We start from the raw sequence: 14,462 nt of genomic DNA, 5'->3' as shown, positions 1-14,462 counted from the left end.
AAGTTTGCAACTATTTTCTCAGGATTATAAAACAAGACAGTAGTAGGATTTGTCTTGGACACTGATTCAGAGCAGAAGATTTCTATTGGGGAATGCAGACCACCAAGATTCCTAGTCTAGACATGACAAATCCCACCAGCCTATCTTTCCTCCCTGATTTTTCTCAACACAATCATTGCTGCAAATCCAAATCTACTTCAATGACCTTTTCTTGCTATCTTTATAGATCAAGTTTCTTTGATACAGTGATCCGTGGGATGCAATGTTTCCAAAAGTCAAGAAACATTCATTTAGCGTGAAAGACACACTACTTCCCCTGGGGGAAAAATGTATTTGAGACTCTTAAATCAGGGCTTTTCAACCTTTTCACCCAGTGCACCACTTTTAGGATATGGCAATATCCGAGTACCACCAGCCGCCTAGCAAGATGTCAAAAACTTGATGATCAAAAAAAAAAAAAAGGAAAAAAGTGATAAACTACAGGTAGTCCTCAACTTACAACAGTTCGCTTAGTGACTGTTTGAAGTTACAATGGCACTGAAAAAAGTGCCCCCCAAGCCACAGCCGAGCAAGACACCTGCCTGCCCGCCCGGCGGCGCTCTTCCTCCTGTCCGAGGTTTTCATTGTTGTGAGCATTTCTGTTGAGGATTGGCAGCGGGGGTGGGGTGGGGGGTGTTTGGTTTTTATTCCCCCCCCCCCCATCTGCTGGATGGTTGCAGCAGGTTTTGCTCACTTCACATGACACTGGGACACTGGGACCGTCATAAATATGAATCAGTTGCCAAGCATCTGAATGTAAATCACAAGACCCTGGAGATGCTGCAACATTCCAGCTGATCGGCGCTTCTTCTGGGCTCAGCAGAAGTGCCAGGATCAGCGCTGAGCTCCAGCTGGAGCCTGGCGCTGATCCTGGCGCTTCCGCTGAGCCCTGACAGCCCTGCAGCTCCAGCCGTCTCTCACTCAGGCTTGTGCGGTGCTGCCACCGGTTCAGCTCATTCCCCTCCCCCGCTACCACTTTTCTGGGATGGTCGCGTACCACCTGCCAGGTGCCAATGTACCACAGGTGGTACCCGTACCACTGGTTGAAAAGCCGTGTCTTAAATAACAGAACAATGCAGAAGTCAAGTTTCCATGTCCCTGATGCTCCTTGTGCTTTCCTTCAGTCAGATCTCTCCTCTTGGGTCACTATTAGGCAGGAGACTTGAAATAGTACCGTAGGTGAAAACACTGAATGAGGGCACCTGTACATTTATGGTGGCGCAGTGGTTAGAATGCAGTACTGCAGGCTATTTCTGCTAACTGCCGGCTGCCAGCAGTTTGGCAGTTCGAATCTCACCAGGTTCAAGGTTGACTCAGCCTTTCATCCTTCCGAGGTCGGTAAAATGAGGACCCAGATTGGTGGGGGCCATAGGCTGACTCTGTAAACTGCTTAGAGAGGGCTGTAAAGCACTGTGGGGTGGTATATAAGTCTAAGTGCTATTGCTATTCTGGCAAAAAAAAAAAATCCAAATACTCTCCTCTCCTGATAAGAAACCAACAGCAAAGAGTAGAATGCTTCTAGGATACAGCCAGCCTGCAGGTCAATGGTTGATGTCAAGGACACATTGTTTTTTCAACAGGTTGCTAGCAAAGCAAATCTTTCCCACTCCGCCCTTTCCCATCTTCCAGACTGATGGTAACTTTAACATTGGGAAGATCAAACATTCCCAATTCTTGGCTAAGGGGGAAAGGAAAATAAAGCAAAGTGAGCGGACAGAAGTACTGGTACTCCTCACTTAGCAAGCATTTGTTCAGCAACAGTTCAAAGTTAAGCTGACACGGAACTTGATTGCACTGAACAAATGGTAGTTATGCCCAATCCTGGAAATTATAGGCGCTGCAGAGTCCGTGGTCATGTGATCAAAATACAGGCACTTAGCAGCTTATATAAGCAGTACTGATAATACTTATAATAGAATTATAAGTATAACAATTAATCACTGGGGCTCTTCAATTCCTCTCCTCCCCTCGCCACTTATCTCTCATCCATCTCTTGGCTTCCCTGCTTTCTGCCTCTTTGCACTCCACTGGCCCTGCTACCCCCAGTTTACTTTTGCTGTTTTCTTCCTCCTCCTGCTGATGAATTGCACCTGATTTAATCCTCTCCAAGGCACTGCTAGTCACACCAGGCCTTCTTCCTGAGGCCACCCCACACCTTTATCCAAATTGCCCATGGACTTCTTGCGATGGATTGGGTGAGTTTCGGAATGGTTTGGATTGGGTAGGCCAGGGATAGGTAACCTTGGCTCTTTTATGACTCGTGGACTTCAACTCCCAGAATTCCTGAGCTGGATCAGGAATTCTGGAAGTTGAAGTCCACGAGTCATAAAAGAGCCAAGGTTGCCTACCCCTGGGGTAGGCCCTTGCCTGACAACATGGTGGGATTCAGTTAACAACAGCAAATAGTAGTAGCTGGACTGTTGTTGTGAGGTAAAGCAGTCATGGGACATGACTGCATTACTTAGTGATGGATATTCTGGTCCCAATTACTGTTGTAACTCAAGGTGTGCCTGGAAATTCAGGGCAGATCCTCACCCACATACTTAGCTACAGCTGATATTTAGAGGCAAACTTCCGTATCAGTCCCAGCCATCCCATTAATCTGCATTAGTGATTTTTTTTCTTAAAATATACATTTTTCAACAATGATTCCTTCTGTTCTGATAAGGCAAGATATTACACTACAAGCTTATGGACTCTGTCATATTGCTTAGTTAAATTGTTCGTTTGCTGCCTGATCATTTATATATCATTGAATAGAAAATACAGAAAACACTGTAATAGACATACATACATACTTCCAAGACAATGTCATATGTTTTTACATGTCTTGCCTGTCTTTTTGCTCTTGACTTTGCCAGTCAAGGTAAGAAATATACCAACAGAGAAATGTAAGAAAACTTGATCTAGCTTTCACCTGGAAGAAAACCTTATTTGCCTTCTTAGTAATAACAGGAATAAAAAGTCACTACAGGGCTCTTTGTGTCTACAATCCAGAAAGCATAAGTATCTCAGCACTACGGATTTTCACACCTATTTGCATGATTCAAAGCTGAGAAATGTGCAAAACATTTTAAGTTCAAAATACCCCATTTTGAATGGAAAGCAACATTACTTGAAGTATTCCGAGCTCAAAAGACTTGCAGGATAATCAGAATATCAACAGATGCTTGCAATACAATTGGAATAAGCTGCTTTGAGCTCAAGAACATTTTATATTCAGAACATTTTGCACCTTCAGTGGAATTCTACCTTAAATTGGCTATGTTTTCTTAAGCTACCACTGCAGGAGCACCCCAATTCTTCAGTCATTGCATTGGTTGCCCCTAGACTTCCTGGTCCAACTCAAAATGCTGGGTTTTGAAAATGCCTGATCTGATACAATACAGTGCTGGGTAGGTCATCTAGAGAAAAGCTAATCTGAATCTTGCCCCCCCTCCCACAAAATAGGGGTGGGGGAAATGGGTGGACTACAAAATAGTGGTAATCCTGTGTAGCATGCCATCTCCAGCAATATCCTAGGTCAGTGATGGCGAACCTTTTAGAGACCGAGTGCCCAAAAATCACCCCACCCCCAGCCTGCCCCCGCTCCGCCCACCCACCCCCGCCCTGCTCCACAGTCACCCTGTCTGCTCTCAGGGCCATCCATGGCCCACCGCATATTGCCCATGCGGCTCTGCAGCACTGTGGTGGCCACGCCCTCCACCCGCGCCCCGCAACATCTGCTGCCCAGCTGTCATGTGTTTGGCTGCGCTGCTCTGCCCGGGCCGCACCTGGGGTGACTCTCCTCTGGGGGGGCTGCTGATGAGGGGGCTGCAGGGGGAGGCGGGACTGGGGCGACGGCATGTGTGCCCACAAAGAGGGCTCCGAGTGCCGCTTCTGGCACTCATGCCATAAGTTCGCCAGCACTGTCCTAGGTACTTCCCTTCTTGGCCATTAGTAGAAAAATATTTTAAAGCTGGCATTTGATAATTTGGAAGCCCGCTGGGAGAACAGTGTGACCAAAAAAGTATTGTAAAGGATGTGATAAGCAATTAAAAATGAATGGCTATGGGCCAAAGAATTAGAATAATGTGTAGAAAAGGATCCACTATTTTTCCAAATTGGATGTGATATCTCATCAAAAGTGGGGTTTTTTTTAAGTTTCATGTGTAACTCTCCAAAAGTGAGGTTGTCTATAGCTTTGATGGAAAAGATGAGTCCTAGATATCCTAGGGATTGACGGGTGAGAGGCATAAGGAAGAGCAAGGGAAAATTAGTTGCACTTTTTAAGACTTAAGGAACTAGAGCTAGAGAAACAATGGACATTGCAAATGCAACTTTTAAGAATATTATTTTTTATCAGCATAGTTTATGTCTTTTAGTATGCAATAACTGAAAACTACAGCAAAGGCATTATATTTTTAAAATAAAAAAAAAAGTTGGGAGAAACGTTTTAAGTTTTTTGAAACACAAACACACATTTTGTGAAAAGGACAAAAGTGTTATTCCTAGCTCAGAAAGAACGGATAATTATTTATACAAAAGAACTTGCCAATTCTCTTTGTCAGGGATTACTTGATTAGATATTGCCTAAAGACATTGTTCACCAGCAAAAATACACTATGGAACATTTGCAATGTTTGTCAGAATAGTTCAGGTCCAAAGCTTTTCTTTGAACATTATCCCACAGTCCCCCTTTTAATAGGGTATTAAATACATAAACAAAGCATAATGATGAAAATTTCCATGTTATTTTAGGGAATGTGAAGTGCTTCACATGGAATCCAGTTTCTGCTGTAATTTTTACAATAGCCTGAAACAACCTGGCTCCTTCCCAGTGTGTTGGGACTATAACTCCCAGAATTCCCAACGAGCATGGTCTTTCGTTACAAATCTTCACAAAACAATCCGGGCACTATTATGCTGCTTCTATTCTGTTGAGGCCTGAGCTCAACAAAACAACAAGAAAAAGAATAAAAGGCAAAAACAAGGTATTAGATAAAAATGTACTCACCGGCATTGGTGCCTCTACAGTTCCCATTATTAGAATCCATAGGGAAATCTAGCATGAATTGTTAAATATGTAAACAAGTGTTAGTATTTTTAATACTGGATTATTCAACACAGCCACAACAAAATGCTTAAATTTTCATCCATTAAAAAAGACTTCCCCAATTCGGTATCCTTGGAAGAGTTGGCTTGAAAATCTCAGATTCCCCAATACAATATAAATACTATAAATTCTGGGACTTAAAATCATGGAATGAGGAAGACTGTGTAATTAGTAAGTGGAACTAAGATTACATTTGCTTTTTTAAAAAAAATCAGATAGGATGGGGAACTTTCCCTCAGGAGCCAAGTATAAAGGTCTAACGACCTATAATAAAAAGAATTTGCCATACAGGTAGTTCTCCATTTATGACTGGTTGTTTAGCAACCAAACCAAAAAAGGGGACATACGACCTGGATCCAAAGTTCCAAAAGTCACACTCCTTCGGTGAACTGTCCACCATGTTAAAATACAAGACATTAATCTACATTTGTTGTTGCTACTGTTCTTCAACTTACAATATCTTCAGCTTTAATGATCACCCCTAAAAATGCTTCAGATCTAATAATTTCATACACTGAAAGACCAAGGATACATGAACTTTAAATATAGGCTATCTATTTCAAGAATGAGCCCACAATCTTAGGGGAATGAATTTGCACACATCAGCTCCAAACTTTAATAGCAATTCATAAAACAGTAACTAGAGCTATCAGCCAAATAAAACCTTGAGACATTGATTGAACTACTGAATCTTGAAAGGGTTCAACTGAAAGACATTCCCATGTTATCAAACCCTCAGTGTAGGCACCTTTAGTAACGCATTGAATTAATTCATTAGAAATGTAGTCTCGATTAATTGCAATGGTATTTTCTTGGAAACTGCTAATTCATGGTGTTTGTTTTTTTCTCCACCTTGCCTGGCAAATTTATTCAATATGTTTGGACTAAACTCCCATCACACCCAAATGACCATGCTTGACAATATGGGAGCTGCAATTCATATATTTGGAGACCTTCAGTTAAATGAAAGCAGTATTAAAACAATAGGAAAGACGAAAGTGGTTGAAGTATTCACTGAGCAAATATCAAGAAGACATTAGTAATGCTACATATTCATGTTTGAGAATTTATTTTATTTATTGAGCAAATCTATACGACACCTGACTTGCAACACTGGCATCTAAAGAGGGAATCGGTGTGGAAGATGTAACTGCCTGAAGCTTGAAAATCAATCTGCTACAGAATCAGATTCTCTCTGCCAAAGAAACGGGGGTGTCTTTCAAAAGGGGAAATGGCTTCAGACAAAACAAACAGAACTTCAGTGGGATTTCATATCTTGTCTCTAAGATTCTGTTCATACTCTTTGAACTGCATTTACAGACTACTTCCTAATACAAGGAAGCCAATAAAATCAGTATGTAGAGCCAGATATCTAGCACTGATGATGTTACCTAGTTTGGGTAATGAAAAGCCAGCAAGAAAACAAGCTCAGAGAGCACCAAGGACCCCTCAGAGCCATATATCATCCCTGCCTTACTGTATTTCATTTTTTTCCCCCAGGAGATGGAGGGAGAGTAAAAGTTTGAGCCTTAGCACAGCCATCTATCCCTGTCCCAACACGACTAAAAGGGGCCAAAGTTGAAAAAGGCTGCGCCAAAGTATATATCTCTTCTCAGACTGCTGCACGCTATTGATTATTAAATGTAGAAGATTTCGTTTTCTACACTTATTTCTGTTATGTTCAGGTCATCCGCTCCCAATTATTTCTCTGCTGTTTAAGTTCACAGACATGTCAACATCTTTGAGCCTTAATGATCTGGTGATTTTCCACATTATTAAGTTGCTTTTCTTGGATGGGGCTAAGACAGGATTATCTGTATTGGGCAATATTGCTTATACTTGCAGCACAGCTAAAATTGTAACATGGCTCCCTGACTAAGAGATAAAAGACATAGAAATCACAAAAGGCCTTCTATGTTTTTTTGCTTTGACTTTTGCCAAGAGTAGACTGCAGATAGCAAGAATGTGACACTCTGTGCCTAGACTTTCTTTTGATGCAAGGCTCCTGCCATTCAAATGAGTCAGTCCCCACCCCCAAAACCCTTTATCTTCCATATCCTCCTTTCTCCAGAAAGAAACTTAACTGTCCAAAACAGGTCACATTCTGAGCTATATAGAGAAGAGGGTTGCTGAAATTCCCTGCTTCCATGTTTCACTTACAGAAACCTTTCATTGGCAGAGGGACAATGGTTGGAGTCATCCCCAATAGAGTGGGAGTCTTCCTCAGATATCCTTTTCTATCTCTGTTGAGTATAAATATGCAGTCCTTGACTTACAATAACAACAGCAATAGCACTTAGACTTATACACCGCTTCATAGTGCTTTACAGCCCTCTCTAAGCAGTTTACAGAGTCAGCCTATTGCCCCCCAACAATCTGGGTCCTCATTTTACCCGCCTCGGAAGGATGGAAGGCTCAGTCAACCTTGAGCCTGTCAGGATCGAATTCCAGGCTGTGGGCAGAGTTTAGCCTGCAATACTGCATTCTAACCACTGTGCCACCAGGGCTCTTTATACAATCACAGCTGGGACCAGAAAAGTGGTGGTTAAGTGAGTTAACAATGTTATTTTTTTTTTGCCATGGTTGTTAAGTGAATTATATCATTGTTAAATGAATCATCTGGTTGTTAATCCGGGTTTCCCCACTGACTTTGCTTGTCGGACGCTGGCTGGGAAGGTTGTAAATGGCAATCAAATGTCCTTGGGATGCTGCAACCATTGTAAACACATGCTGGTTACCAAGCAATAATTGTAGGGATGTTGTAACTTCAAATGGTCGCTAAACAAATGGTGTAAGTCAAGGACTACTTGTATTAGGGGGACTTACATTCTTTGTAAAGGGCTTTCGACTGGAGCCAGAGCTGTATGTGAGTTCCAGCACCTTTTTTTTTTTTTTTTTTTTTTTAAAAAAAAAAGCACTGAGTAGTACTAATAGGGATTTGCAAATTGAAGTTGAAAGAATTTGGGGGGGGGGGGAAGTCAACTATAACTATAGCTCAGAGAGCCATACTGAAGTGATTCCCCAAATATTTTAAAGTTTTACTGACTTTGCACAAAACCCCCTCCAAATATTACAGTGATACCTCCATGAACTCTTGGTTCCTGATTAAAACACAAATAATGAGAAAATGCCCAGTAATATACTGTGACATTCACTGGGTGAATACACTATGATGATGATAAATATGATTATTTAATATTTAAAGCCACAGGTTTTAATGCCAAATCCCTTCAACGTTCTCTTAAAACAGACCTCCTCTAAATTCATTGGTAATTATAGTCAAGAAAAATGAGATTATAGGTCACCATTTTCTACAATGGTTGTCCTTCCTAAGCATTTTCTTAAATATATTGTTTTAGTAGCAAGTTTGTTATCAGCACTGAGCAATATAGAAAATAACCTTTTGAGATAGCAATTGTATCAAGTGTCCATGGAGAGCAGGATAGGATCAAAACATATAAATAGTTTAAAAAAAAAATAAATGTCAGCCTTCCTTTCTTTTTTCACAAGCAAGACAAAATTGCTTACATGGAGTACTGCATTTCCAGCCTCTATTTCATTTCTCTTTTCTTCTTCTTCTAGGAAATAGCACGGTACATCTTTTAAAATTTATTTGATTTGTATAATTGATTTATACCCTGCCTCACTATCAAAGGGGTAAGCAGGGTGGAGAACAAAATTAAAATATTAGTGGGGTCCAAAGTGGTATGATCCAAAATGTCATCCCATCAGGTACCTTCTCATGCTACTTAATAGATAGCAAAACTGTCTTGGAAAGGCAGTTTCCATGATGTGAGGTCCCAGGAAGTGAACAGAAGCAGTTTTGAGCTGGGAACTTTACCCATATGAATGCCTGTCAGTCAGCTGTTCATGGCTAAGAAAGATTGCTCGGGATTGGTGATAAGATTGCTCGGGATTGGTGATCAGATTGCTCTCCAACTTCATACTCTGTCATGCTAAGTGTCTTGAGTAAATCTATTTCATGGAGCTGAAGGGATAAACTTTTCATTTGGGAGAAGTGTGCTCATGGGCCTTGAATCACCAAGGGCTGGACAAGAAGGTTACAGGAGGACAGGACAGGAGGTCCTATCTTCCATTATAGGCCCAGTCCACACATTTAGTTTCAAAAGTGGGAATCTTTGGTTCTCTAGATGTTGAATGTCAACTCCCAGCAGATTAATCACAGGAAATGTGAAAAGCTGTGCACTTATTGTGGGTAATGGAAAATTAGATTTAACACAGCCAAAAAGCTGCTGGGTGGTGAAAGCTGGCCCACGACTTTATGTGCCATTCAGAAACACTGCAACCTACCATTAAGCCAATGAGTGAAACCACTAGATAGCCTATTCTTAGTCCACGTGTGACTGTCAGCCTAATTTTATGTACTCCCTGGCCTAATTTCAGAAGCTCTTGCAATCAGTCAAGACAAGTGATACTAGAATTGAATGCAATAACATCTCAACTCACTTTTGACTTTGCCTTCCACCCCTTCCTGCCTCAGGTCTGCCCATCATTACCCCACAGATGCAGGGGTGGGATTCAAATATGTGAACAACCGGTTCTTTGTGTGGATGCCACTTCTGGAAGTCCATTCTGGGCCTGGGCAACAAAAAATTAGCTACTGGTTCTGCCAAAGTGGTGCGAACTGGCTGGATCCCACCATTGCACAGATGTCTCCTGAGAGAAAACAGCCTTGTCTAGGAAAAAAAGTTATTCCTCCTTGTTGTGTCCTGGGCCTGATGAGGAAATTCAGCAGGCCCAGAAATGTTGCAAATGGTCCCGGGCATTCTAAAAGCTGGGACCAGACAAAGCGGCGCCAGCCTTGTGTGCATGCGCAAGGCGGGAAGAAGAGGAATTCCTATTGGTTCACTCTGTCCGGGTTTCAAGCCCTATAAAAGGCCTGCGTGCCTTTTGCTTCTTTGCTTGGTGTTGGAGAAGGAGAATAAAGTGTTGTTACTTGTCACCATGTGTCTTCATCATTCGCACACGAACTAAGGATTTAACACTCCTGATTCACAATGACTGATAGTCATTTCTCTGATTTCAGACCAGAGTCTTGCCAAGACATAGCAAGAATAGGGGTATGTCTGCACAATAACTGTAATTTTATTTTTTTTTGGCTGGGGCTGTTATCACAAAGCAAACTCTATTGCATATACAATGCATTTCAGATGATTCCTCCCTAAAGCCTTGTGATCATAACTTAGCAGGACATATCCAAAGCACAGTACAGCCCCAGGAGCTGTAAGCAGTGCTACAAAACCCGACTTCTTTCTGCCCACATCTGCCTACAGCTTACGATCCACATGGAGATGCAAATTAAAGTTGGGGAGCAGACCGACAGGTTTGCTGGGGAGATCCCAGGGCCCTGGAGTGTTTAAGCACAAGCCTTGGGTCCATACAAACAGGTGTAATTGATCCACAAGTCACACCTGCTTGCATGGATCCAAGGCTTGTGCTTAAACAGCCAGGGTCCCGAAACCCCTCCTGCAAAAACCTATTAGTCTTCCCCCCCCTCCCAATTTGAGTTTGTAATCTCCACTTCCCAAAGTTTCAAGGCACTGTTTAGTCTACTTTTAGAAGATGAGGAATTCGTATTCCTGGAAGGAGTGTGTGTGTGGGGGGGGGAGTTGTGGGCAGAGAGAGGAAAGAAAGGTGGCTTCAGCCTAGTGGCCAGTGTGTTTGTTTAGTTTAAAAAACATCTCAGCACTAAGAATGTCATCATGTTCCCCCGTCAGTGAAAGAAAGTGTTCATGGATTCCACCCTGGCTTTATTCAATGAAACTATTGTGCTCTTTGTGGTCCTCCGTAATAGGTAACGTTGGGGCAATCTGACAGAAAACAACTTCTCCGTGGCCTTGAATATGACGGTTTCTTAATGGCTTGCCGAGTTTTTGCCAAGCTGGATTTCAGTGCTGATCTGTTCTGAAGGCACTTGGGAAGCACCTCCGTGCTTAGGGGAGGTGGACCTTTGCAGAGGCTTCAATGGGAGACATTCACCCTCCCCACCCCCCTCAGCCCGCCATTCGAAACCACTTGCCCGCAGAGCTTCCCAGCAGGTATCAGACCCAAGGCAGCTGAAACAACAGTCAACACTCTGTCTGTAGACAGATCTGGGGAGAGAGGTTTAGAATGGCTGAAGCTTGAAGGCCAGTTGTCAAAATACGAGGCAAATTAAGACTGGGGAGTAGGATGAGCCTACTAGGAGGGAAATGGGCTGCCCCAACTGTCTCAGCTGAAGTCAGAAGGTGCAGGTTTAGCTGTGGGGTGGAGGTAAAAAGGTACAGTTAGGAACACACCGATTGGGTTGTACGATGTACTTTTAGAAAGGCACGAGAGAGCAAACATATCCTGAGATGTATACCTTCCTTTCTTCTAGCTCAGTGTTTCTCAACCTTGACAATTTTAAGGCATGTGGACTTCAACTCCCAGAATTCCACAGCCAGCAATGCTGGCTGTGGAATTCTGGGAGTTGAAGTCCACATGCCTTAAAATTGTCAAGGTTGAGAAACACTGTCTAGCTCTAGTTTACATTCATAAGATGGCCTAGATCAGGGGTGTCAAACTCAATTTCATTGAGGGCCGCATCAACATTGCGGTTGCCCTCGGGGGGGGGGGTGGCCAGGGTTGGTGTGGCCTACTGGGTGGGCATGGCCAGCTCTACATCGTTTGTGTCAAGGGTGCCTGTGGGGGCCTGGGCAGGAGTGGGACAGATCTGAAGGTCTCTGGCAGAAGGGGGTGGGACCGGGGCAAGCACCAAGTCATGGTCCATTTTTTCATTCCTCACAAAGGGTGACACCTCCCCAGCATGCACCCAGGGGGCAGGGCCAACGCAGCAGGGGCCGTTCCCTCACTGTTTCCAGGATGGCTTCGCGGGCTACATGAAACCACTTCGCAGGCCGCATCCGGCCCCCGGGCCTTGTGTTTGACATGTCTGGCCCAGATTTTCAAATTTATGTCTCAGCATTCTGGTGCCCATATGATATCCAGAATAGTTCCCAACCATTCCAAAACCTGGCATAATGGAAAAGCAAACCTTCTGCACATAGCCATGAAGTCAGTCAAATAGTTACATTGAGGACATGGACAACCAAGCCTGAAATATGGCAAGTACTTAGCAAGCCAAATGTCAGCAAGCCAATGCAGACAACTTCCTTCGTCACTGTAAAGTGGTCACTAGAGCACTTTTGACATTTATCCTGTGCATTCTGCAGTTTTTCCATCTTAATTCAGAGCACTCTAGTCTTACAAGAGTAAGGTATGAACCTGGAAATGCTTGTGACTTTTCAAATCCAGCACTTTTCCTCCATTCCTGAATTAGAAAATCATTTAAAAAAAAAATTAAAATAAGGTTTATAAGTTTCACAAACATGATATAGAGCCAGCATTTGAAATGCCAAGGATTTCTCAATCCTGCTCTTCCCCAACCTTTCCGGAGGCTGGTGACCCAGAGTGGGAAGGGGGAGAGGAAAGAGGGAGGGGCAGGCGCATGTCCAGGTGCGTGCACACACACAAGCGCCTGCAACATTCACAGCGACGCTTGGGCAAGTGGGGCCGCAAGCGCCCACAAGGTTCATGCCAGGCCATGAGCGCCTACAACAAGGCTCACATGAGTGGGGCCGTGTGTGTGCACCAGCCAGCCGCTCTCGCGGACCAGTGGCAATTAGGCCACGGCCCGGTTGGGGAGCCCTGCTTTATAGCTAAGCATCTCTGGCGATTACATGGATAAGTCCCTGTAGTTTTCTTAGCAACATTTTCAGAAGACATTTGCCATTGCTTTCTTTCTTGGGATGAGAAAGAATGACTGGCCCATGTTTTACCAATTAACTTCTGTGTCTAAGGCAGGACTAGAACTTGGGTTTCCTCACTCTTCATCTAACCCAGGAATAGGCAACCTTGGCTCAGGAATTCTGGGAGTTGAAGTCCACGAGTCATAAAAGAACCAAGGTTGCCTACCCCTGATCTAGCCTCTTAACAACTAGACCAGGCTGGCTCTTTCTTTGCTTATAGATATATCTTTATGCTCAGCTGTCTTATTTGAATGGCATGCATTCTTTTGCCAGAGCATCTGTCAACTCAGGTGGCTTTCAAGCAATTCCTCATCAGGTTAAAGACGTAGATCCTTTAGAGCCCCAGATATTATTAAATAACAACTTCGATTGTCTTTCATGCTAAGAGCTTGTAATTCAGTAACACAGGTAGTCCTCGGCCTACAACAGTTCATTCAGTGACCATTCCAAGTTACAACATCGCTGAAAAAAGTGACTTACGGCTGTGTTTCACACAACCATTGTAGCAGCCCCAGGGTCACGTGATCAAAATTCAGATAGTTGGCAACTGACTCACATTTATGATGATTGCAGTGTCCCAGGATCATGGGATCACCTTTGGCGGGACTTTCTGACAAGCAAAGTCAATGGGTAAACCAGATTCACTTAACGACTTAAGTGTGACTAACTTAACAATTGCAATGATTCACTTAAAACTGTGTCAAGAAAGGTGACAAAGTGAGGCAAAACTCACTTAACAAAGGTCTCGCTTAGCAACATAAATTTTGGGCTCAGTTGTGGTCGTAAATCGAGGACTACCTGTCTAGGAGAGATTACAGATTTTCCACCTTTTCAGTACGGAAAGGGTTTCCTTTAATTGGAACTTTTGGGAAATGGCAGGATACACCAGAAACTGAATCCCAGAAATCTTAAGCAAAGCAAAGCAAACACACTACAGTGCCAGCTAATATAAACAATCTTGGTTTTGAGTAGTTGAAGGCTTCCATTTTTTTTCCAAGACGTAGAGGAATTTTAAGGATCATCTGCCAATATTATCACTGGTGAGCTCACAGCCAGGAGACTATAAGCAGAGGCATCTCACCAAAGAGATCTTCCTCAAGGACTCTCTGTATTCTGGATTTCATGATTACTTATCATGCATCGCCATGATAAAAATTTAAACATACTGGAGAAATGTAAGGGGGGAGAGTTACACCAATGAATAGCCAATCCTCAAGAGGTTACTTTATCGTCACTGACCAAGATTTGCCAAATGGAATTTCTGAAAGCTCTCATTGAATTGTGGTAGGCTCTGCCTATTGTAGACATGTGTAAGTATCCTCCTGATCTTCTTCCTAAATCTATATGGTAAGTTAATAATTGGTCATACAAAGCTACCTTTGGATTCCAATACACATTTCTCTTGGAGTCTCAAACACTCTCATAGCATCTGAGCACAAATCACCAGCTGTTTCCTAATTCCTATTGAATTTCCAAAGGGACTGAGGATAACAGTATGTTGACATGGAAATGGAGAAGATGGAGCTTTATGGCAATTG

At 43.0% G+C, this 14,462-nt stretch overlaps 1 protein-coding gene across 1 annotated transcript in view; it reads right to left on the bottom strand.

Moving 5' to 3' along the window:
* FRZB (frizzled related protein) overlaps nt 1-14,462 on the bottom strand; it is a 30,636-nt gene that overhangs the window by 12,828 nt on the left and 3,346 nt on the right. Inside the window, exon 2 of the mRNA XM_029285187.1 lies at nt 5,036-5,083. Coding sequence (XP_029141020.1) covers nt 5,036-5,083 — 48 coding nt within the window. The remainder of the gene's footprint in view (nt 1-5,035; nt 5,084-14,462) is intronic.

This window comes from Protobothrops mucrosquamatus, unplaced genomic scaffold, assembly GCF_001527695.2.
Source record: "Protobothrops mucrosquamatus isolate PMUCROS unplaced genomic scaffold, P.Mucros_1.0 scaffold1398, whole genome shotgun sequence".
NCBI lineage: Eukaryota > Metazoa > Chordata > Lepidosauria > Squamata > Viperidae > Protobothrops > Protobothrops mucrosquamatus.
Note: the sequence above shows the minus strand (reverse complement) of the source record. Positions and strands in the feature narration are given on the sequence as shown.